The sequence below is a fragment of the Podarcis pityusensis genome, assembly GCF_964106645.2.
Source record: "Podarcis pityusensis genome assembly, chromosome: 8".
In the NCBI taxonomy this organism is placed as follows: domain Eukaryota; kingdom Metazoa; phylum Chordata; class Lepidosauria; order Squamata; family Lacertidae; genus Podarcis; species Podarcis pityusensis.
The window spans coordinates 2,374,707-2,397,375 of NC_138033.1; the positions used below are offsets into that span (position 1 = coordinate 2,374,707).

The following is a 22,669-nucleotide window of genomic DNA, read 5'->3' on the forward strand; positions in this document are numbered from 1 at the left end:
ACCGCCCCTTAAAGGGCCCGCATCACCGCAGGTGAGAGCAGCTTCGCGAACAGCTGGGAGACGGAGGGGTTGCGCAGCGGGATCCCCGGAGCGCAGCCTGACACACCTGGGCTCAGGTGAGCAGCAGCAGCATCTGCGGGACGTGCGCGCGCGCGCGGGGTCCAAATGGGCGGCAGACACGTGTACGCCTGCGCTCGTGTGAATGCGAAGTTGCGTGTCGCGGGCAAGAGATGAGACCTGCAGCCGGGGAGACAGGGTATTTCCCGCAGGAAGGAAGGTGTGTGTGGTTTTTTCTCACGGGAAGCGTGCAAGGCAGGGAAGCGGGATAGGATAACAGGATAGGATAACAGAGCGAGCGTGCAAAGAAGAAAAAGAAGAAATTTAATGCAAATCCGCCCTCTTTGCACGCCGGGCACAGATGGCAGCAGCGGGTCCCTCCGAAAGCGAGGGGCAAGGGTGTGTTTTCTGTAGGAAGCAAGGAGCAAAAAGGCAGCTCTTGAGCGTGCAAAGGGAAGGCAGTGTGGTGTTGCGGTTAGAGAGCTGGCGTAAGACCTGTTAGGCTTAACGCGGGGGTGGCCGACCTCATCTTACTCTGAGTAGACCCATAGGAATCAATGGAGACAGTGTGGTGTAGCGATTAGACTGTTAGACCGCGACCTGGGAGAGAGCAGGGTTCAAATCCCACCAGGAAGCTCCTCTCAACCCGGGGTTGGGCTAGATGACCCTTGGAACCCCTTCTCACCCTGCAATTCACTTATTCTTTGAGAGAGGGAGAAGAACTTTTCCCTACCTGCTTTCTCAACGCTGTGCATAATTTTTAAAATTCCTAACCTGTCGCCTCTTGCTTGTCTTAAGTCCCAAACGCTGCGCTCTTTCTTCATAAGCGATTCGCTCCACCCCTCGATCATTTTAGTCGCCCTTTTCTGACCCCTTTCCAACTCTGCAATCTCCTTTTTGAGGTGAAGCGCGTGTGCACTTGCACAGTCACAAACAGTTCCTCAACATAAGATCTCTGTGATCCCAGTCGGTTAAAGCAGCACCTTGCATGTTTTATACGAACAAATTTAATGCGAATCCGCCCTCTTTGCTAATCTTCTGCCCTCCAGATCTTTTAGGCTGCAGCTGGAGCAAACTGTTTAGCTGCTTCCCGCCTTGGTTTTCCTCCTCTGTAAAATGGGGGCAAAAGTTCTGCTCTGTTTTCTGGAGCCATGTGGGTGGATAAATGCCAGGGCAGACTGCTGTTCTAGCTTTGATGCTTAAATAACATATTGCGTGCTCATTTAATTGAACTGGAGCCTTGAGCCAAAAACTTTATTGGGAGCAGGAGTGAAAGTGCAAAGCACATTTTTGGATGGTGGGATGCAAGCTTTGGAGCACATTTCTGAATGAGAAATGATTATTATTTATTGATTTATTAAATTTGTATTCCGCCCTTCATCCGAGGATCACAGGACGGTTCACGGCGTAAAAATACAAAATGGAAACACAAAATGCATAGTAAAACAAAGGCAAAACGAACCAATAACCCGTCTCCCAATAATTTATTTCCATTTATTATTTGGTTATTACCTTATTTGTCTAGTTAAGGCAGCCTTTGCTAACCTGGTGCTCTCCAGATGTTTTCGATTAAGACTCCCATCAGCCCAGCTCAGAACATCTGGAGGGCAACAGTTTGACGAAGGCTGATTCAAGGCGTTTCTTCCGTGCTGTTCAGCCAAAAAGGTTTGCAACGTGACTTTCCTGCGGGTAATCAAAAGAACACAGGCTCACATTCTGAAAGCTGCAGTCTGAAAGGAAACTGGGATGGGGAGGGAAGAGGAAAACCGGGAAACCTGGGCATCAATCTGCAAACTTACAAAGTAGCAACCAGCAGGAATGGAAACAGTTCAGAAAGAGGATGCTTTGAATGGAGCTGGTCTCTCAAGCACTGAGACAGTGAAGTGGTCTTGCTTGCCTTCTTTCATTAAAGGTAAAGGTAAAGGGACCCCTGACCATTAGGTCCAGTCGTGGCCGACTCTGGGGTTGCGGCACCCATCTCGCTTTACTGGCCGAGGGAGCCGGCATTTGTCCGCAGATGGCTTCCGGGTCGTGGGATGCGGGTGCCGCTGTGGGTTAAACCACAGAGCCTAGGACTTGCCGATCAGAAGGTTGGCGGTTCGAATCCCCGCGACGGGGTGAGCTCCCGGTGCTCGGTCCCTGCTCCTGCCAACCTAGCAGTTCGAAAGCACGTCAAAGTGCAAGTAGATAAATAGGTACCGCTCCAGCAGGAAGGTAAACGGCGTTTCCATGTGCTGCTATGGTTCACCAGAAGTGGCTCAGTCATGCTAGCCACATGACCCAGAAGCTGTACGCCAGCTCCCTCGGCCAATAAAGCGAGATGAGTGCTGCAACCCCAGAGTCGGCCACGACTGGACCTAACGGTCAGGGGTCCCTTTACCATTTACTTTAAAGGGGTCCCTGACCATTTGGACCTAATGAATGACTCTGGGGTTGCGGTGCTCATCTCACTTTACTGGCCGAGGGAGCCGGCGTTTGTCCCCAGACAGTTTTTCCAGCATGACTAAGCCGCTTCTGGCAAAACCAGAGCAGCGCATGGAAACGCTGTTTACCTTCCCGCCAGAGCGCTACCTATTTATCTACTTGCACTTTGACGTGCTTTCGATCTGCTAGGTTGGCAGGAGCTGGGACCGAGCAATGGGAGCTCACCCCGTCGCAGGGATTCGAACCGCCGACCTTCTGATTGGCAAGTCCTAGGCTCTGTGGTTTAACCCACAGCGCCACCCACGTCCCACGACCCGGAAGCCATCTGCGGACAAATGCCGGCTCCCTCGGCTAGTAAAGCGAGATGAGCGTCGCAACCCCAGAGTCGGCCACGACTGGACCTAATGATCAGGGGTCGGCAAGCCCTAGGCTCTGTGGTTTATACCACAGCGCCACCCATGTTTCATTTAAGCAGTTCAAATACCTCAGTCAGTAGGAGGCTGCAGTTGGAAAGCCAGAGTCTGTGAGATTGAATCCTATGTGGATTTTTTTTTTTTTAATTATAGCTCAGTTGGTTAGAGGTTGGAGGATGGATGGCAGCTAACAGATTGAGGTTGAATCCTGACAAGACAGAAGTACTGTCCTTGAGGGACGGAGGGCAGGCAGGTGTGGAGGACTCCCTGGTCCTGAATGGGGTAACTTACCCCACGTAGAGTGAGTTACAGTAATCAAGTCTGGAGGTGACCATCGCATGGATCACTGTGGCTAGGTCAGAGCAAGAAAGGTAAGCTAGCCTTTCCCACCTGGGAATCCCAGGTTGAAAGGTGCAGATCCGAGACCTGTGCTGTCCTCAGTCCTTGTCAGTCGCCGCCCCACCTTCCTTGGCAAATGTCCCCGGCCGCCCCATGGTCCTGTTGAGCAAGGTGCTGTGACATCTCCTTGCAGGCTCCTCCTTGCAAGCCTGAAACTGCTCTCTGTTCACCTGAACCAAGTTGACAAACATCTCCTTTCTCCTGGACGAGTGGATCAGCCCACACACTTGACAATCAAGTCTTGCGTTCCAGCAAGAAAAGGAGCACTACTCACAGGCAAGCCTCCCGGCTCTGTCATTGTGTCTCCTGGGCCGGACACTTCCTGGCAGAGTTCCTGCACATATACACACACACCACGACCCCACAGTGAATGCCAAGACCCATTTGGGACACCGGGTAAGTTGTATCAAGCACAGCTTTGCTTGGGTGAGTTGGGAAGCTGTCTGTGTTTTCAGGTAGGACTACCTTTCTGAGGGACAGGTGAGTGGAAACAGCTGGAATGCCAGCTGTAGGTCGATTTGTCTTTGCATGTGAGAAGCTCCTTGAATTTCAGGTTTCTGCACTCAGGCAGGAAGAACCAGGTGTGCAAATATGAGATAGGGGACAACTGGCTTGCCAGTAGCACATGCGAAAAGGATCTGAGGGGTCTTGGTGGACCACAACTTGAACAGGAGTCAACAGTGTGATGCAGCAGCAAAAAAGGCCAATGCTATTCTAGGCTGGGGGGACGCGGGGGACGCTGTGGGTTAAACCACAGAGCCTAGGACTTGCCGATCAGAAGGTCGGCAGTTCGAATCCCCGCGATGGGGTGAGCTCCCGTTGCTCGGTCCCTGCTCCTGCCCACCTAGCAGTTCAAAAGCACGAAGTGCAAGTAGATAAATAGATACCACTCCGGCGGGAAGGTAAACGGCGTTTCCGTGCGCTGCTCTGGTTCGCCAGAAGCGGCTTAGTCATGCTGGCCACATGACCCGGGAGCTGTACGCCGGCTCCCTCGGCCAATAAAGCGAGATGAGCGCCGCAACCCCAGAGTCGGTCAGGACTGGACCTCACGGTCAGGGGTCCCTTTACCTTTACCTTTTTATTCTAGGCTGCTTCAGAAGTATTATTATTATTATTATTATTAATACTACTATTATTAATTGAATTTATATACAGTGGTACCTTGGGTTAAGAACTTAATTTGTTCCGGAGGTCCTTTCTTAACCTGAAACTGTTCTTAACCTGAAGCACCACTTTAGCTAATGGGGCCTCTCACTGCCACGCGATTTCTGTTCTCATCCTGAAGCACCGTTCTTAACCCGAGGTACTATTTCTGGGTTAGCGGAGTCTGTAACCTGAAGCGTCTGTAACCCGAGGTACCACTGTATATACCGCCCTATACCCAGATGTCTCTGGGCGTTTCACAGGATAAGAAGTCTAGGGAAGTCGTCCTACTCTCTTCTGCCTTGGTCAGACCACACTTGGGAGTCCGGTGTCCGGTTATGGGCACCCCGGTTTAAAAGCGATCTAGATGCTATACTCCTATTGATGCAGCCCAGAATTGCATTGGCTTTTTCAGCTGCCGCATCACACTGTTGGCTTGTGTCAAGTTTGTGGTCAATTCAGATCCAGCACAGAGCAAGCAGGTACTCTTTGTCTCCAGCTTCCAGCCGCTTTCCAGCTCAGCACACTGTTGTTCTCCTGCCTAGCAGATAGGTGACGGGGTGGAAGGAAGGCCCACACATCATTCTTGCAGCTTTTGCAAGAACATGATGCTGATGAAGACATTGAAGTGGCCAACTTAGGTCAGTGTCTTGCAAAGAAACTTGTCTGGCCAGTTAGACAACTCTGTCTGTTAGTCTCTAGCCCTTCCCAGGGTACAGGACCTCAAGATTTGGATGGTGCTCTGGGAATCTTCCAGCCTGACCCTCCCCAAACCCACAGTGATTTTTAAAACAGAGGAATGCTTCAAAAGCACCGAATGGATAGAATGTTTGAATATTTCCAGATTCCGTTTCCAAAGGCTGCAATCTCCCCTGCGCAAAAGAGTTCAAGGAAAGGATAGCAACTGCTGAACTAAATAGTTTTCGTCCTACCTGTTGGAACAGACCCAGCCGGTTTGCAACACTGAGCCGGGGCCCAAGGGGTGAAGCAACCTCCTAGCAAAGTTAAGAGAGCTGTCAAACTAAACTTTGCACAAAAGCACATGACAAATTTACTTTGTTTTATTTTTAAAAGAAAAATGTAAAGTGGCCTCAAGCAGAGAATCCAGAGGTGCGGAGGAGGCGCTTAAGATCTTTCCGAACTGGTTTCCCACCCCCCCCACCCCCACTAAAAATAACATACACACTTTATTTTTCCCACCGCCGCGACACACACATTTTTATGGTGCTGGCTCCAGGTTTTGATGAGCCTGCGGGCAAGACACCTTGACCGACTCGCTGAATTTCTATCGATCCTTTATCTCCAAGGAGCTGAAGCTGGCGTAAATGGTTCTTCTTCCACTCCTTATTTAATCCCTACAGCAGTCCTGCGAGGTAGGTTAGGCTGAGAGGCAGTGGCTTTTGGCCCTCAAGGTCATCCCCAGGAGTTTTGTGGTCATTTAGCAACACCCTAGAGGTCCCGGGCCCTAAGGAAGTCAGATTAGCCTCAACCAGAGGCAGGGCCTTCTCAGTGATGGCTCCGGCCTGGTGGAAAACTCTGTCTCATGAGACCAGGGCCCTGCGGGATCTGATTTCTTTCTGCAGGGCCTGTAAGACAGAGTTGTTCTGCCTGGCCTTTGGCTTGGAATCAACTTGATCCCCTTCCCCTCTTTCCTTTTCCCTTTCTCCTTCTGTGATGGAACTCCTATTTGGGGACTTCCCTAGCTTTTTTTTGGCCCACATAGGACCAGTCTGGATAGTTGGCCTTGGTGAAGATTTGACGTTTTCATCCCCAAAAAAGTTTTTGATTGGAGTTTCTACTGAAATGAGGCTGCATTTTAATGTTGTATTTTAATCTTGTTTTTAAGTTGTATTTTAATCATTTGTTTTTATACTTGGTGTTAGCCACCCATCTTGGCTGGGGAGGGTGGGGGTATAAATAAAATTTATTATAATATTATTATTTGAACCCTGGTCTCTGAGGTCCTAGTCCGGCACTCTAACCACTGCACACACTGTTTCCTTGAGAAGGTAAAGATCAGGCCAGGGGGGCCCCATCTAGTCCAGCCTCCTGTTCTCACAGTGGCCACAGTGGCAGGATTCGAACACAAGACCAACTCTCCCCTCCCGTGTTTTCCAGCAGCTGGGATCCAGAAGCACTGCTGCCTCCGACTGCGGAGGCAGAACAGAGAAATTCTCCAATCCTGTTTTTAAACCGTCCAAGTTGGCGGCCATCCAGGTCTCTTGTGGGAGGGAGTTCCATAGTCTAACCTGTGCTGCGTGAAAAAAGGCTTCCTTTTCTCTGTCCTGATAGGGCAGTGGGTAGTCCGGTTGGTTAGAGCATGGTGCTGAGAACGCCAAGGTTGCAGGTTTGATCCCCGTGTGGGACAGCTGCGTATTCCTGAATCACAGCGGGGTTGGACTAGATGATGCCCAGGGGTCCCTTTCCGACTCTACAAAGTCTATGAAACTTCCAACACTCAGCGTCGTTGAATGCCCACCGCTTCCTCACTATGAATTTATAAAGTCCCAAACTCTGCAAACTACAGTGGTACCTCTGGATCTGTTCTGGAGGCCTGTTCGCAACATGAAAAGAACGCAACCCGCAGAGGCGCGTCTGCGCACACGCGGATTGCGATTCGCCGCTTCCGCGCATGCGCGTGACATCGTTTTGCGCTTCTGCGCATGCGCGAGCGGCGAAACCCGGAAGTAACCCTTTCCAGTACTTCGGGGTCGGCGCGGGACGTAACCTGAAAGAACGTAACATGAAGCAGACATAACATGAGTTATGACTGTATTTCCTCATAAGGGAGTCACTCCATCCTAAGAATAACAATAACAATGACAATTTTATTATTTCTACCCTGCCCATCTGGCTAGGTTTCCCCAGCCACTCTGGGCGGCTCCCAACAGAATATTAAAAACACAAGAAAACATCAGACATTAAAAACTTCCCTAAACAGGGCTGCCTTCAGATGTCTTCCAAAAGTCAGACAGTTGTTGATTTGTATATTGATCACGTGGGCTGCCTGTTACAGAATCCACTGTGGGCTTCACTAGGTCGCTGAACCTGCCCTTATCGCCAATGGCTTCTGCGACTTCGGTTCCTTATCATTCGCTACCACCTGCCTGTTTGCCTGGGAGAAAATGAAGGAGAAAACAGGCTGCGTTCCTTTTACCCCGCTCCCCCAGTTATTTTCATGAATAAAGCAACTGATAAATATACTATTATTAATAATAATAATAAATAAGAACAATACCCCCAAAGTGATTTGCCCATCCCTATCCCGGATGATCAGGGACGCGGGTGGCGCTGTGGGTTAAACCACAGAGCCTAGGGCTTGCCGATCAGAAGGTCGGCGGTTCGAATCCCTGCGACGGGGTGAGCTCCCGTTGCTCGGTCCCTGCTCCTGCCAACCTAGCAGTTCGAAAGCACGTCAAAGTGCAAGTAGATAAATAGGTACCACTCCGGCGGGAAGGTAAACGGCATTTCCGTGTGCTGCTCTGGTTTGCCAGAAGCGGCTTAGTCATGCTGGCCACATGACCCGGAAGTTGTACGCCGGTTCCCTCGGCCAGTAAAGCGAGATGAGCACTGCAACCCCAGAGTCATCCGCAACTGGACCTAATGGTCAGGGGTCCCTTTACCTTTACCTTTATCCCGGATGATCAGACGGGCAGCTGAATCTGACCTAAACCCTCATGATGGCGCAACAGCCCCCACTAAAACAGGGATAGCTCAGTCGGCAGAGACTCTTAAAATCAGGGCTGTGGGTTTGAGCCCCAGGTTGGGCAAAAGGGGGTTGGGATAGATGACCTTGGGGTCCCTTCCAGTTCTGGGATTCTGAGTTCCTACTCCTGAGGGCAGCTGCTAGGTGAGGTGAAGCCAGCCCTGAAGGTATACATGCATCCTTGAGAAAGAGATATTCACTAAGCTTTCTTCTTCTTCCTCTTCCTCTTCCTCCTCCTCCTCCTCTTCTTCTTCGTCTTCTTCTTCGTCTTCTTTTCTTTGGCGATCCCTCATAGCTGAGTAAGATTGTCTTCCATAAACACGGTTTTAACAGTGAGTCTGTAAGTGACTGTGGAGGCCAATTCTGGATCCACACGTCCTTCCACAGTGGGGACATTGGTTTCCGGGCGGGAGTTGATCACGGTGTGGATTTGCCAAGCATGCCTTCCTCTTAGCACGTTTCTTTAAAAATGGAAAGTGTAATGCTGGTCAACAAAAGAGGTTTAAAGACTGTCTCAAGGCAAATCTAAAAAAAAATGTAGTAAAAGCACTGACAACTGGGAAACACTGGCCTGCGAGCGCTCCAGTTGGAGAACAGCCTTGACCAAAGCTATCATGGGCTTTGAAGACACTCGAACTCAGGACGCAAGGGAGAAACGGTAGTGGTGCCCGCCCTGTGGAACGCCCTCCCATCAGATGTCAAAGAAATAAACAACTACCTGACATTTAGAAGACATCTGAAGGCAGCCCTGTTCAGGGAAGTTTTTAATGTGTGACACTTTAATGTGTTTTTAATCTTTGTTGGAAGCCGCCCAGAGTGGCTGGGGAAACCCAGCCAGATGGGTGGGGTATAAATAATAAATTATTATTATTATTATTATTATTATTAAGAGGAAGGCACGCTTGGCAAATCCACACCGTGATCAACTCCTGCCTGGAAACCAGTGTCCCCACTGTGGAAGGACGTGTGGATCCAGAATTGGCCTCCACAGTCACTTACGGACTCATTGTTAAAACCGTGTTTATGGAAGACAATCTTACTCGGCTACGAGGGATTGCAGAAGCAGCAGCAGCACGTTTCTCCCTTGCGTCCTGAGTTCGAGTGTCTTCAAAGCCCATGGCACCTTTGGTCAAGGCTGTTCTCCAACTGGAGCACTCGCAGTCCAGCGTTTCCCAATTGTTGGTGTTTATACTACATTTTTTAAGATTTGCCTTGAGACAGTCTTTGAACCTCTTATGTTGACCACCAGCATTACGCTTTCCATTCTTAAGTATGGAATAGAGTAGTTGCTTTGGAAGACGATCATCAGGCATCCGCACAACATGACCAGGGAAACAAAGTTGATGTTGAAGAATCATTGCTTCAACACTGGAGATCTTTGCTTCTTCCCGTACACTGGCATTAGTTCGCCTGTCTTCCCAAGTGATGTGTAAGATTTTCCAGAGACACCATTGATGGAATCTTTCAAGGAGTTGGAGATGGCGTTTATAAGTGGTCCATATTTCAGCGTTTATAAGTGGTCCATATTTCACAAGCATACAGTAAGATTGGTGGTACAGTAGCTTTGTAAACAAACATTTTGGTTTCCCTGCAAATGTCCTGATCCTCAAACACTCTGCACTTCAATCGGGAGAAAGCCGCACTCGCAGTACAACAGCCCTGTAGGGTAGTCCAGTATGGCAAGGTGGGTCGATCAACCCTGGTCACACCCCACACACCCAACCCTGGGATGCCATGAGTCAGCATCTTGCGCTCCCTGCCCAAACGCGACGAGAATTGCCACATCGCTATGGCTATGTCAAAAAGCAGAAGGAAAATGAGCTTTGTCTACTGAATTGCAGGTGGCAACATTTCCTGGGGGAGGGCTGGGCAGCCCGTGCGAGGCAGGCTTGACTGGCATCTTGGGTAAAGAGTCACACGATATTTGGGTTGCACCTGATGGCAGTTCCCCCCTCTGTGTCCATTCCCACTCCCTCCCCTAATTCCCTGCCTCTCGTTCCCCCCTACTGATTTTAGGAAGGGGGCCGAAAGAGGACTTAGGATGCTACCTGTGGAATGAGGAACAGGTGCCTGGACCAGTGGCTTAAATTCTTTTTATATATATATATAAATATTTATTAGTTTTTTCACATATCATTTTCAACAGTAATTAAACATACTTTTACATCTTATTCAGTTTTTTTTACTTCTATCAGTCCAGTCTGAAAATTTCCCAATCTAATCTCTTAGTATGCATTTCTTATCTTTCCTATTACATTTCAAACTCATAACCAATATCTCTATCTTTTCCTACTTTGTAACACTTCGTATATTTCTCCTTACAAAACTTCTTGTAGTCCTACTAACGTAATTTGTTGATTGCAGTTGCTCTTCAAATAATTCATATACTTCTTCCACTCTTCTGTATAGTGGGTTCACACCATATTCACACCATACATTTAAAGCGCGATCAGGGCCGGATTGAGGTTTGATGAGGCCCTCAGCTACTGAAGGTAACGGGACCCTTTATATGTCCAGCTGTCCTTTGTCAACAACAAATTGTTGCTGCTTTTTTTGTTGAATATATGCTATATGGAAATTTATGGGCACTCATAGGTGTCATGCCAGCGCAGAAGCAATTTTCAGCGTCTGGGCATGCGCAGAAGTGATTTCCGCACTGCGGACAAGCGCAGACGTGATTTCCAGAGCTGTGGAAGAGAGTCCCCGTGCCGCACTGCACCGGTTTAGCGCAGCGCACCAGGATTTGCCGAGCGGGCGGCTCGGTTCTGGAGCGGCTTGTGGGCCAGTTAAATGGCCTCAGGGTCACTTCCAGCCCATGGGCTGCACGTTGCCGACCCCTGAGCCAAATCCATGAAGTTTGTTGTAGAATCGCAGAGTTGGAAGGGAGCAGGAGACTCATCCAGCCCAACTCCCTGAAGTGCAGTGAACGTTTGCGCAACACAGGACTCGAATCCACGCCCTTGAGATTAAGAGTCCCATGCTCCACCAGCTGAGCTGTCGTGAATGGTTTTAGTTTATTGGTATTTCTTTTTTTTTAAAAAAATCACAATTAAACTTACCATAAAACATAAAGCCATCTAGCCATCTCAGCCTCCTGTGGAAGGGAGTTCCATAAGTTAACATAAGAACATCAGAAGAGACTTTGGCATCAGCCCATGGTTTCCAGCAACTTTGTGGAGGTAGAGAACATACCCTCCAACATGTATTTGATGAAAACAGGGACGTCCTAAGGAAAAGCGGGACATTCCAGGATCAAATCAGAAACCGGGACGGCTTCTTTAAATCGGGGACTGTCCCTGAAAAATAGGGACAATTGGAGGGGAGTGAGGGCATAGCGATTTCTGTACTCCATGCCATATATCCTTAAATATGCCACCTTAATTCCCTTCTGCTTGGGACCCATGGAATCTCTCGCTGCCCTGAGACTGGGGTGCTGTGTTGCAATATCTATACAGTGGCACCTTGGTTCTCAAACTTAATCTGTTCCGGAAGTCCGTTCCAAAACCAAAGCGTTCCAAAACCGAGTCATGCTGCTTTCCCATGGAAAGCAATGCAAAACGGATCGATCCGTTCCCGGCTTTTAAAAACAACCCCTACAAGAGCAATTGAACATAGATTTTGCTATCTAACGAGACCATCGATCCATGAAATGAAAGCAATAAACAATGTACTGCAGTCACAAAATCAATCAATCAATCAATCAGTAACTGAACTGAGTTCCATACAGTCACAAAAACGAAACAAAAAGAGCCGCAAAAACACAAACGCAAAATAAATAGCAAAAACAGACAGACCTCAGCGTAACACTCAAAACAGAGCATGCTCGGCTTCCGAAAAAAGTTTGCAAAATGGAACACATACTTCCAGGTTTGCAGTGTCCGAATACCAAGGCGTTTGAGAACCAAGGTACCACTGTATAATTATTTCCCCCTGGATTCATCTCTCCGGCTGAGACGGCTCGCAAACCGTCGCCTTGAACTGGAGACCCCACCTTTCGTGGCTCCAAGAGCTGAAATCATAATCCTCTGAGACCCAGCGGAGTCTAATTAGCAGGGGAGAATGAGATGTTCTCTAGGAAATCTTCCCCGCTGGCAGAGACGCTGCAGTTTGTTTACCAAGCCTGGCATCGGAGAGACCCAAAAGCAGAGCAAGGTGCCAACTTGGGAGCCCCAGGGAATCTTCAGCGGCTGCTGGAAAAACCGACAGAGCAGAAATAAAATGCCAGGCAGTGAATTGCGATTGAAGAAGGCAGGGTGACTTCACACCTACGTTGGAAGCACCCAGGGAGGAGAGAGAAGAGGGGGGCGGATCTTGGCCAAATGTGGACCCCAAGGCCTCTCATAAGACGGGAAGAGGGTGCTGGATCAGGCCAATGGCCCATCTAGTTCAGCATCCTGTTCTCACAAGCAGGATCCGAGCACAAGAGTTGGAAGGGGTTCCCAGGGTCATCCAGTCCAACCCGCTTTGCGGTGGCTGCGACGGGCAGTGGTGAAATCATCAAGCCTGATGAAGAACGGTTGAAGGAGCTGGGTAGGTTTCGCTTGGAAAAGAGGAGACCGGGAGGAGATTCATATCTGAATGAGGAGTCTTCTTCTGATATGTGATGGGGTTGCCGCATGGGAGAGGGAGCAAGCTGGTTTGCTCCTGCTCTGGAGGGTAGGACTCGAACCCGTGGCTTCAAGTTAGAAGAAAGGAGGTTCCAGCTGAACATCACTTTCTGATGGGAAGGGCTGTTTGACCGTGGGGTGGGAGGCAGTGGGCTCTCCTTCCTTGGGGGTTTTTAAGCAGAGGTTGGGTCATGGATGTTTCAGTTGAGATTCCTGCATTGAAGCGGGTTGGTCTAGATGACCCTCAGGAGCCCTTCTAACTCTACAGTTCCATGGTTCTAGGATTAAGTGGTCTGCCAAGACCCTTGGGAGCCTGCAAGTGGTCTATGGAGGGGGAAGCGTTTGGAAACCACGGACCTGATTTTTGCGTGTCGGAAATGCAGCTTGTAGGACGTAACTCAGAGTCCCAACCTTTGTGCTGCCCTGCCTGGAAGGCTCTCCTTCAGGGCTCAAAAGGTTGACGCATCCCTAGCTTAGAAGAAGTCACATCCTTTGACCTGGATTTCTTCTTTATTGGGGTGGTGGTTCGTCCAGTGATTAAAAGGCTGCAAGGCAACGGCTCTTCCTGTGATTCTTTTAATTACGCCAGCCTGAAAATGTAGAATCAGAGGATTTGATTGGGCTTTGGCAAGAGGAAGTGAGTCAACCAGAAAAACAGCGAGTTGGACTTGTTCTCTGGCACACGACACCAGCCTAATAAAGACTCCTCTCTCCCCAGAGCTAGAAACAGGATTTATTCCACCCTGCTCCAACCACTGGACAACACTGCCTCTTCCAGAGCTGAGAAGAGGTCCAGGGAGTTTGCCTCCATCCAGCCATCTACTTGAGCAAAGCAGAAATCTGCTGCAGCGAATCAGTGGTAAGGACATCCTTTTGCTCCTGTTTGGATGGGAGAGAGACTAAAAGGACAGGGTTCTAACTAGGGCTGGGAGAAACTTGGTTTTCAACCAGATCACAATCTAAACATCACAATATACAGATATATCACAATATCTGAAAAAAGGATGGAACTGTGTACAGTGGTACCTTGGTTGTCGAACAGATTGGCTTCCGAACAAATCGGTTCCCGAATGCCACAAACCCAGAAGTGAGTGTTCCGGTTTGGGAACATTTTTTTGGAAGCTGAACGTCTGACGCGGCTTCCGATTGAGAGCAGGCAGCTCTTGCAGCCAATCGGAAGCTGTGCCTTGGTTTTCGAATTCCCAGAATGGATTACGTTTGACAGCCAAGGTCCCACTGTACTCATTTTTACAACCTTGAGATATCAATGACTTCCCTTCTTCTCTTTCCGTGGTTCATTTTACATATCATGTTGTTGTCGTTTAATCGTTTAGTCGTGTCCGCCTCTTCGTGACCCCCTGGACCAGAGCACGCCAGGCACTCCTGTCTTCCACTGCCTCCCGCAGTTGGGTCAAACTCATGCTGGTAGCTTCGAGAACACTGTCCTACCATCTCGTCCTCTGTCGTCCCCTTCTCCTTGTGCCCTCCATCTTTCCCAACATCAGGGTCTTTCCCAGGGAGTCTTCTCTTCTCCTGAGGTGGCCAAAGTCTTGGAGCCTCAGCTTCAGGATCTGTCCTTCCAGTGAGCACTCAGGGCTGATTTCCTTCAGAATGGAGAGGTTTGATCTTCTTGCAGTCCATGGGACTCTCAAGAGTCTCCTCCAGCACCAGAATTCAAAAGCATCCATTCTTCGGTGATCAGCCTTCTTTATGGTCCAGCTCTCACTTCCATACATCACTTCCATACACCACTATTTACATATCATAAATCCCTGCATATTTTACAAAAACTATACCATTCAGTATTCCATTACTGCATCCATCACTTATTTACACTGTTGAATTTATCTTAATGCTGCCCAGCGTTTTCCGCTGTGCACAATTATTTCCCATATATTCAATCAATGGTTTTCCAGTTTTCTCTAAACGTACGTTCTTCTTGTTCTCTTATTCTGTATGTTAAGTCTGCGAGTTTGCGCCTATTCTGTCATCTTATATTGCCATTCTTCTTTGGTCTCTCATTTTCCCTTTTTGGGGCTAACAAAACACGGGCCACAGTAGCAGCACACATAAACAGCCTTTTCTGACACCTGGGAATTTCAGTTTGAATGTATCGGGAAATTTTTAATGCCTAATGTTTTGCAATTTTTTTATGTGCTGTAAGCCGCCCAAAGGGACGCAGGTGGCGCTGTGGGTTAAACCACAGAGCCTAGGACGTGCCGATCAGAATGTCGGTGGTTCGAATCCCCGCGATGGGGTGAGCTCCCATTGCTCAGTCCCTGCTCCTGCCAACCTAGCAGTTCGAAAGCACGTCAACGTGCAAGTAGATAAATAGGTACCGCTCTGGCGGAAAGGTAAACGGCGTTTCCGTGAGCTGCTCTGGTTCGCCAGAAGCGGCTTAGTCCTGCTGGCCACATGACCCGGAAGTTGTAAGCTGGCTCCCTCAGCCAGTAAAGCAAGATGAGCGCTGCAACCCCAGAGTCGGACACGACTGGACCTAACGGTCAGGGGTCCCTTTACCTTTACCTTTAAGCTGCCCAGAGTGGCTGGGGAAACCCAGCCAGATGGGCGAGTATTAATTATTATTATTATTATTATTATTATTATTATTATTATTCACAAATGCCCCCCTGTCCCCCATCGGCCCCACGCAGGTCTCCAGCCATGGGGAGCCCCGGGGAGCCGCTGAGTCGCTTCTGGCGCTGGTACATCTATGCCATCCACGGCTACTTCTCGGAAGTGATGTTCACGGCTGCCTGGTCCTTTGTGGTGGACCGGGACTGGAAGTTCCAGGGGGTGACCAGCGTGTGGGCCCTCTTCATCTACGGGACCTGCGGCCTGGCCCTCGAGCGCCTCTACGTCCTGCTCAAGGGCCGCAGCTTCCTGGTGACCCGCTGTGCCATCTACACCCTGTGCATCTACCTCTGGGAGTTCTCCACCGGTTATGCGCTGCAATGCTTCAACGCCTGCCCCTGGGACTACAGCCACTACCGGTACAACTTCATGGGTCTCGTGACCCTGGAATATTGCCTCTTCTGGTTCGTCGGCGCCCTCCTCCTGGAGAAAATCGTCATCCGCAACGCCCTGAGGCTCAGGCTGGATCCGGCCAGTAGCACCCAAGGGCGCCCCTTCCCCAGGTTCGAACTAAAAGACGACTGAGTTCGGGGTAACTCAGGATGGAGAGAAAACCAGGGAGATTTAAGATCCCGGACAGTAAAACTCCATCCTTTTCTTCCTCTGGGCAAATCTGCGAAGGGGACGGCTATCACAACGGCCGCACTCTTCCTCCACGGTCAAGCGATGCTTCTGAAGGCCCGTTGCTGGAAGCCGCAGGCGGGGAGAGTTGTTCTCGCACTCAGGTCCCACTTCCGGGTTTCCGGTGGGTTGGCCACAGGGTGTTGGGTTGGCCAGGCCCCTGAAATATACTCGGAGTCGAGAGTGGATTTCATGCTCTTTATTCAGCTCATAGTGGTGAGGAGGAATGGAAGTTCCCCCAGAATGTCTGCCTTATATACATTATTTACACAATGGGCCCCATGTGATTGGCTAATTGCGGGATTCTCCTGTAGGCCAATCAGGTTGCGGATTCACTTCCACCTGGAGCTGGATTGGGTGGCTCCTGCGGACCAATCAGACTGCTGCATTCTGAATCCTATTGTTCTAGGACCAACCAGACTGCTGCATTTAGGATCCTATTCAACTCAGTACATAACAGCCCGGACCCAACAGGCTTTTTCTTCTTCTTTGCAATATACCCCAAGCCTTGCTTTCCCTCCTTGCATCTGAACTCCTCCGACTTTGAGTTTGAGCCATGGGTTCGAATCCTCCTCCGCCAGCCACTGGGTGACCCTGGACTCTGGTGACGGTCTCCCGCTTCCACCTACCTCACAGGGTTGCTGTGAGAAGGTGGTGGCAAATGCCGCGATCCTGGAGCCGTGGCGGAAAGGGGTCTCGCGGGATCGGAAGGATTGAACTCTAACTACTGAGCCACAGCTGTCCCCCTGGGATCATAGACTTGCAAGCGTTTCAACCCCCTCGTACAATGAGCTAGTCTCTCAGCAAATAGCAACACTGGGAGCTGGGTCTGTTTAGCTCATATTGTCAACACTGGGCAGCGTCGGATCTGCAGGAGTTCAGCGGGAGACTTTTCCAGCCCTGCCTGGGGATTCCTTTTTATTTCTATTTATTTATTAAATATGCTGCTGTGGAATGAATTTGAGTCCTGTTCCTGCGTGCGCAGCAGTCGCAACACCCCTGATTCGCGGCTCGCCCCCTAAAAATATACCAAGATGCCAGATTCTGAATAAAGGGATGGTTTAATAGACACACGGGAAGCGACCTTAGAGCAAACCAATCCATTGGTCCATGTACCTCAGTACGGTCTACTCTGACTGGCACATGGCTGTCAACCGTCCCTTATTTGGCGGGAAAGTCCCTTATCCCAGCGCCGTGTCCCGCTGCTGTCCCTTACTGATGATGTCCCTTAAATTTCCCGGGTTTCAAAGGAAGCGGCTCCTCTCCCTCCCTCCCTCCCTGCCGGCCAGGGAGGAGGGAGGCTCCAACTGTATTGCTCAGCCAATAAGGAGTCTAAGAACGACGGGGGGGTGGAGCTTGCATGCCTTGTGCCGATCAAATCAGCCGCGTTGCCTGGGGACTTGCCTTTGCTCAGCGCTTCCCAGCGGAGAGGTGACGGTGGTTTTCCTTGCTGCATCCCCTTTGCCGGGTTGCTGCGCTGTGGGACCACCGCTTGAGGCTTCGTTTGGCTGCTGGTTGACTAAAATCCCTTATTTTGGCTGCTGATTCCCTATTTTCAAGGCTGCGGATCCCTTATTTTCATATCTGTAAGTTGACAGCTATGGACTGGCAACAGCTCCCCAGGTTTCCATGCAAAGCAGTTGCTCTAACACTAAGCCACAACCTTTGCCCAAAGTGCCCACACCAAGGTTTCCCAACCTGGCTCACTGTTTTTGGACTACCCATTCTTTCCCGGGCACTGTTCTGCCAGCAAGGGATGATGGGAGTTGTAGTCCAGAAACAGCTGGAGAACCAAGTTTGGGGAAATCTGGCCTGCACAATTGACTCCTGTGGCTTATTTCAAATCAGAACCAATAAAGGTGGTGAAGGTCCTGTGTGAGTGTCTAGAGGCGGTTGGAGGATGGATGGCTGCTAATGAATTGAGGTTGAATCCTGACAAGACAGAAGTACTGTTTTGGGGGGACAGGGGGCGGGCAGGTGTGGGGGATTCCCTGGTCCTGAATGGGGTAACTGTGCCCCTGAAGGGCCAGGTGTGCAGCCTGGGAGTCATTTTGGACTCACAGCTGTCCATGGAGGCACAGGTCAATTCTGTGTCCAGGGCAGCTGTTTACCAGCTCCATCTGGTATGCAGGATGAGACCCTCCCTGCCCGCGGACTGTCTCACCAGAGTGGTGCATGCTCTGGTTATCTCCCGCTTGGACTACTGCTATGTGCTCTATGTGGAGGTACCTTTGAAGGTGACCCGGAAACTTCAATTAATCCAGAATGCGGCAGATAGACTGGTGACTGGGAACGGCTGCCGAGACCGTATAACACCGGTCTTGAAAGACCTACATTGGCTCCCAGTACGTTTCCGAGCACAATTCAAAGTGTTGGTGGTGACCTTGAAAGCCCTAAACGGCCTCAAAGGCCCAGTAGACCTGAAGGAGCGTCTCCACCTCCATCGTTCTGCCCGGACACTGAGGTCCAGCTCTGAGGGCCTTCTGGCGGTTCACTCCCTGCGAGAAGCCAAGTTACAGGGAACCAGGCAGAGGGCCTTCTTGGTGGTGGCGCCCGCCCTGTGGAACGCCCTCCCGTCAGATGTCAAAGAGAACAAAAACTACCTGACATTTAGAAGACATCTGAAGGCAGCCCTGTTCAGGGAAGTTTTTTATGTGTGACATTTTAATGTGTTTTTAAGCTTTGTTGGAAGCCGCCCAGAGTGGCTGGGGAAACCCAGCCAGATGGGTGAGTTTCCCCAGCCACTCTGGGCGGCTTCTAATCAAGTGTTATAAATATTAAAAACTTCCCTGAACAGGGCTGCCTTCAGCTGTCTTTTAAAGATAGGATAGCTGCTTATTTCCTTCACATCTGAAGGGAGGGCGTTCCACAGGGTGGGCGCCACCACCAAGAAGGCCCTCTGCCTGGTTCCCTGTAACCTCACTTCTCGCAATGAAGGAAACGCCAGAAGGCCCTCAGCGCTGGGTATAAATAATAAATTATTATTATTGTTATTATTTGCACTCCCGCCATGGGCAGCCTCCAGTTCCTTCCCGAAGGAGCTCTTGAAGCTACGTTGTGGGAGGGTGGGGGGTTTGGAGTGGCTCAGGACCCCCCCATCCTGCCTGTCCGGGCCCTTGGTCGGTCCAGCCCTCCATCCTCTCAAGTCAACAGTGTCACTGCACAACCAGGTCCAGGGATGAGTGTTTGGGCCTTTCTGACTCACACCAGAAAATTCACAGGGGAACCTTATGGTATTACCCGGAAAAGGGGAGAGAAATGTCCCATGGGTGCTGGCTGCAATTGTTTGAAGGGGTAAGGCAGGCATAGGCAAACTCAGCCCTCCAGATGTTTTGGGACGACAACTCCCATCATCGCTAGCTAACAGGACCAGTGGTCAGGGATGATGGGAATTGTAGTCTCAAAACATTTGGAGGGCCGAGTTTGCCTATGCCTGGGGTAAGGGGTAGAGGTGGCAATCCAGACACCCAAATAAAACACAGCTGACTGAAAATCCGGACTGTTTGCAGTAAGGAAAGTGACAGGGGGAAGCGTGAAATAACGCCTGCTTTGATGCAACGTCATCTAACATATCCCCACAAACAAATCAGTGCAAGTGCTCAATGAGCAGGCCATCTGGAAGCGTCCTCCTTTGACCCAAGCCTACATTTAAAAATAAAATCAGAAAGTCTAAAGGGCTCGAGGATGAGCGAGTTCGGCAAACAGGCTGCCTGTGCTTCTTCAGCCATCCAGCAGAGGGAGCTGTTGCTGCACTTTGGGAGCAGGTGAGGTGGTCCAGCGATGATGCGTTTTGCAGGACCGGGAAGTTTTGCAAGCGCTGCAAAAAAAGTTGGTTTATTTCATTTGCAGAGTCATGCTCTCTTGGCTTGCAGCTTCCACAGGCAACTTGTGCACACAGGCCAGGAAAACACACACATTCCACCCCCCACCTTTTAACCCTGCACGTAGCCAGGACTTTTGCATATCAAATCTGCATTTTCGGAGCAGAAGGCAAAGAATAGCATTGTGACCCAGAAGCAGGCAAACACACATTTCAGGAATTTGGAGTTCCGGCATGCCGCTGGATGAAGCGCTGCAACAGGAGAGACTGCACGCAATTATAATAATTGTTGTTGTTGTTTAGTCGTGTCCGACTCTTCATGACCCCCTGGACCAGAGCACGCCAGGCACTCCTGTCTTCCTCTGCCTCCCGCAGTTTGGTCAAACTCATGCTGGTAGCTTCGAGAACACTGTCCCACCATCTCCTCCTCTGGCGTCCCCTTCTCCTTGTGCCCTCCATCTTTCCCAGCATCAGGGTCTTTTCCAGGGAGTCTTCTCTTCTCATGAGGTGGCCAAAGTCTTGGAGCCTCAGCTTCAGGATCTGTCCTTCCAATGAGCACTCAGGGCTGATTTCCTTCAGAATGGAGAGGTTTGATCTTCTTGCAGTCCATGGGACTCTCAAGAGTCTCCTCCAGCACCAGAATTCAAAATCATCCATTCTTCAGCGATCAGCCTTCTTTATGGCCCAGCTCTCACTTCCATACATCACTACTGGGAAAACCATAGCTTTTACTATACGGACCTTTGTTGGCAAGGTGATGTCTCCACTTTTTAAGATGCTGTCTAGGTTTGTCACTGCTTTTGCCCCAAGAAGCAGGCCTCCATTTCTTCCCCTTATAATAATTATAATTATGATTAATTGGGTTCTGATTATGGGCTTCTCGGAAGAGGCATCTGGGCGGCCGCTGTGAGAAGAGGATAGTGGACCAGGTGGGCCACAGAGACCTGATGCTGCCAGCCTCTTTCTGTGTTCTTGTGACTTCAGTGTGAGGCACAGCTATGGAAATGTAGATTGCACAAAAACACACAAACCCCAGACTCTCCAAGCGTCCCTATTTTCCAGTGACAGTCCCGGATTTACGGAAGCCGTCCTGGTTTTTGATTTGATCCTGGAATGTCCCACTTTTCATTAGGACGTCCCTATTTTCATCAAATAAATGTTGGAGGATATAGAGTTATGGGACCTCCCAATCCAAGGAGATACCGTATTTTTCGCTTTATAAGACGCACCAGACCACAAGACGCACCTAGTTTTTGGAGGAGGAAAACAAGAAAAAATATATTCTGAATCTCAGAAGCCAGAACAGCAAGAGGGATCGCTATGCAGTGAAAGCAGCAATCCCTCTTGCTGTTCTGGCTTCTGGGATAGCTGCGCAGCCTGCATTCGCTCCATAAGACGCACACACATTTCCCCTTACTTTTTAGGAGGGTAAAAGTGAGTCTTATAGAGCAAAAAATACAGACCAGCAACCTTTAGAAGTCATCTGAAGGCAGCCCTGTATAGGGAAGTTTTTAAATTCTGGGCACCACAGTTCAAGAAGGACACTGACAAACTGGAACGTGTCCAGAGGAGGGCAACCAAAATGGTCAAAGGCCTGGAAACGATGCCTTATGAGGAACGGCTAAGGGAGCTGGGCATGTTTAGCCTGGAGAAGAGGAGGTTAAGGGGTGATATGATAGCCATGTTCAAATATATAAAAGGATGTCACATAGAGGAGGGAGAAAGGTTGTTTTCTGCTGCTCCAGAGAAGCGGACACGGAGCAATGGATCCAAACTACAAGAAAGAAGATTCCACCTAAACATTAGGAAGAACTTCCTGACAGTAAGAGCTGTTTGACAGTGGAATTTGCTGCCAAGGAGTGTGGTGGAGTCTCCTTCTTTGGAGGTCTTTAAGCAGAGGCTTGACAACCATATGTCAGGAGTGCTCTGATGGTGTTTCCTGCTTGGCAGGGGGTTGGACTCGATGGCCCTTGTGGTCTCTTCCAACTCTAGGATTCTATGATTCTATAAATGTTTGATTTTGTGTTTATATATGTTGGGAGAGTGGCTGGGGCAAACTAGTCAGATGGGTGAGGTATTATTATTATTATTATTATTATTATTATTATTATTATTATTATCATTATATAGAGGTAAAGGGACCCGTGACCATTAGGTCCAGTCGTGACCAACTTTGGGGTTGCGGCGCTCATCTTGCTTTACTGGCCGAGGGAGCCGGCGTACAGCTTCCGGGTCATGTGGCCAGCATGACTAAGCCGCTTCTGGCGAACCAGAGCAGCACACGGAAACACCGTTTACCTTCCCGCCGGAGCGGTACCTATTTATCTACTTCCACTTTGACGTGCTTTCAAACTGCTAGGTTGGCAGGAGCAGCGACTGAGCAACGGGAGCTCACCCCGTCGTGGGGATTTGAACCGCCAACTTTCTGATCGGCAAGTCCTAGGCTCTGTGGTTTAGACCACAGTGCCACCTGCGTCCCTTATTATTATATAGGACGTCCCTATTTTTGTCAGAGAAATGTTGGAGGGTGTCAAACCCAGTGAAGTACTGTATACTTTATCCAAGCCTGAGTGCTGGCTTATTTGAATCTATAGCAGATGTTTCAGGGAGATTTGGAGTGGGGGAAAGTTCCCATTCATCCCTCTTGGAGCTCTTCCCACTTTTTAAAGGAGAACAAAAGGTCTTTCTTAAAAGGGGGAGGGAAATCCCATCGCCTGCCATGTACTGCAAGGCTGCCGGAGATTCTCGAACCCTCTCCCCATAGCCTTTCTGCCCTGCTCCATCCCCACCACCAAGGCATAATTTCGTGGGAACTGCCCAAGGTTACACAGCCCATCAGGCAGCC

At 49.8% G+C, this 22,669-nt stretch overlaps 1 protein-coding gene and 1 pseudogene across 5 annotated transcripts in view; both read left to right on the plus strand.

The window, feature by feature from the left end:
• On the plus strand, window positions 1-16,963 carry LOC308484479 (transmembrane protein 229B pseudogene; annotated as a pseudogene). 4 transcript variants are annotated; one of them, XR_013991434.1, is made up of 4 exons: window positions 76-116; window positions 3,048-3,265; window positions 13,468-13,608; window positions 15,404-16,963. The product of XR_013991434.1 is annotated as a transmembrane protein 229B pseudogene (transcript). The 4 variants fall into 4 exon arrangements; XR_013991432.1 differs by lacking the exon at window positions 3,048-3,265 and having other exon boundaries at window positions 1-116; XR_013991436.1 differs by lacking the exons at window positions 76-116; window positions 3,048-3,265 and adding an exon at window positions 256-277.
• The window catches only part of LOC308484473 (transmembrane protein 229B-like), a 26,892-nt gene continuing 7,501 nt past the window's right edge, over window positions 3,279-22,669 (plus strand). The window contains exon 1 of the mRNA XM_081019464.1: window positions 3,279-3,689. Coding sequence (XP_080875590.1) covers window positions 3,664-3,689 — 26 coding nt within the window. The 5' untranslated portion in view covers window positions 3,279-3,663. The remainder of the gene's footprint in view (window positions 3,690-22,669) is intronic.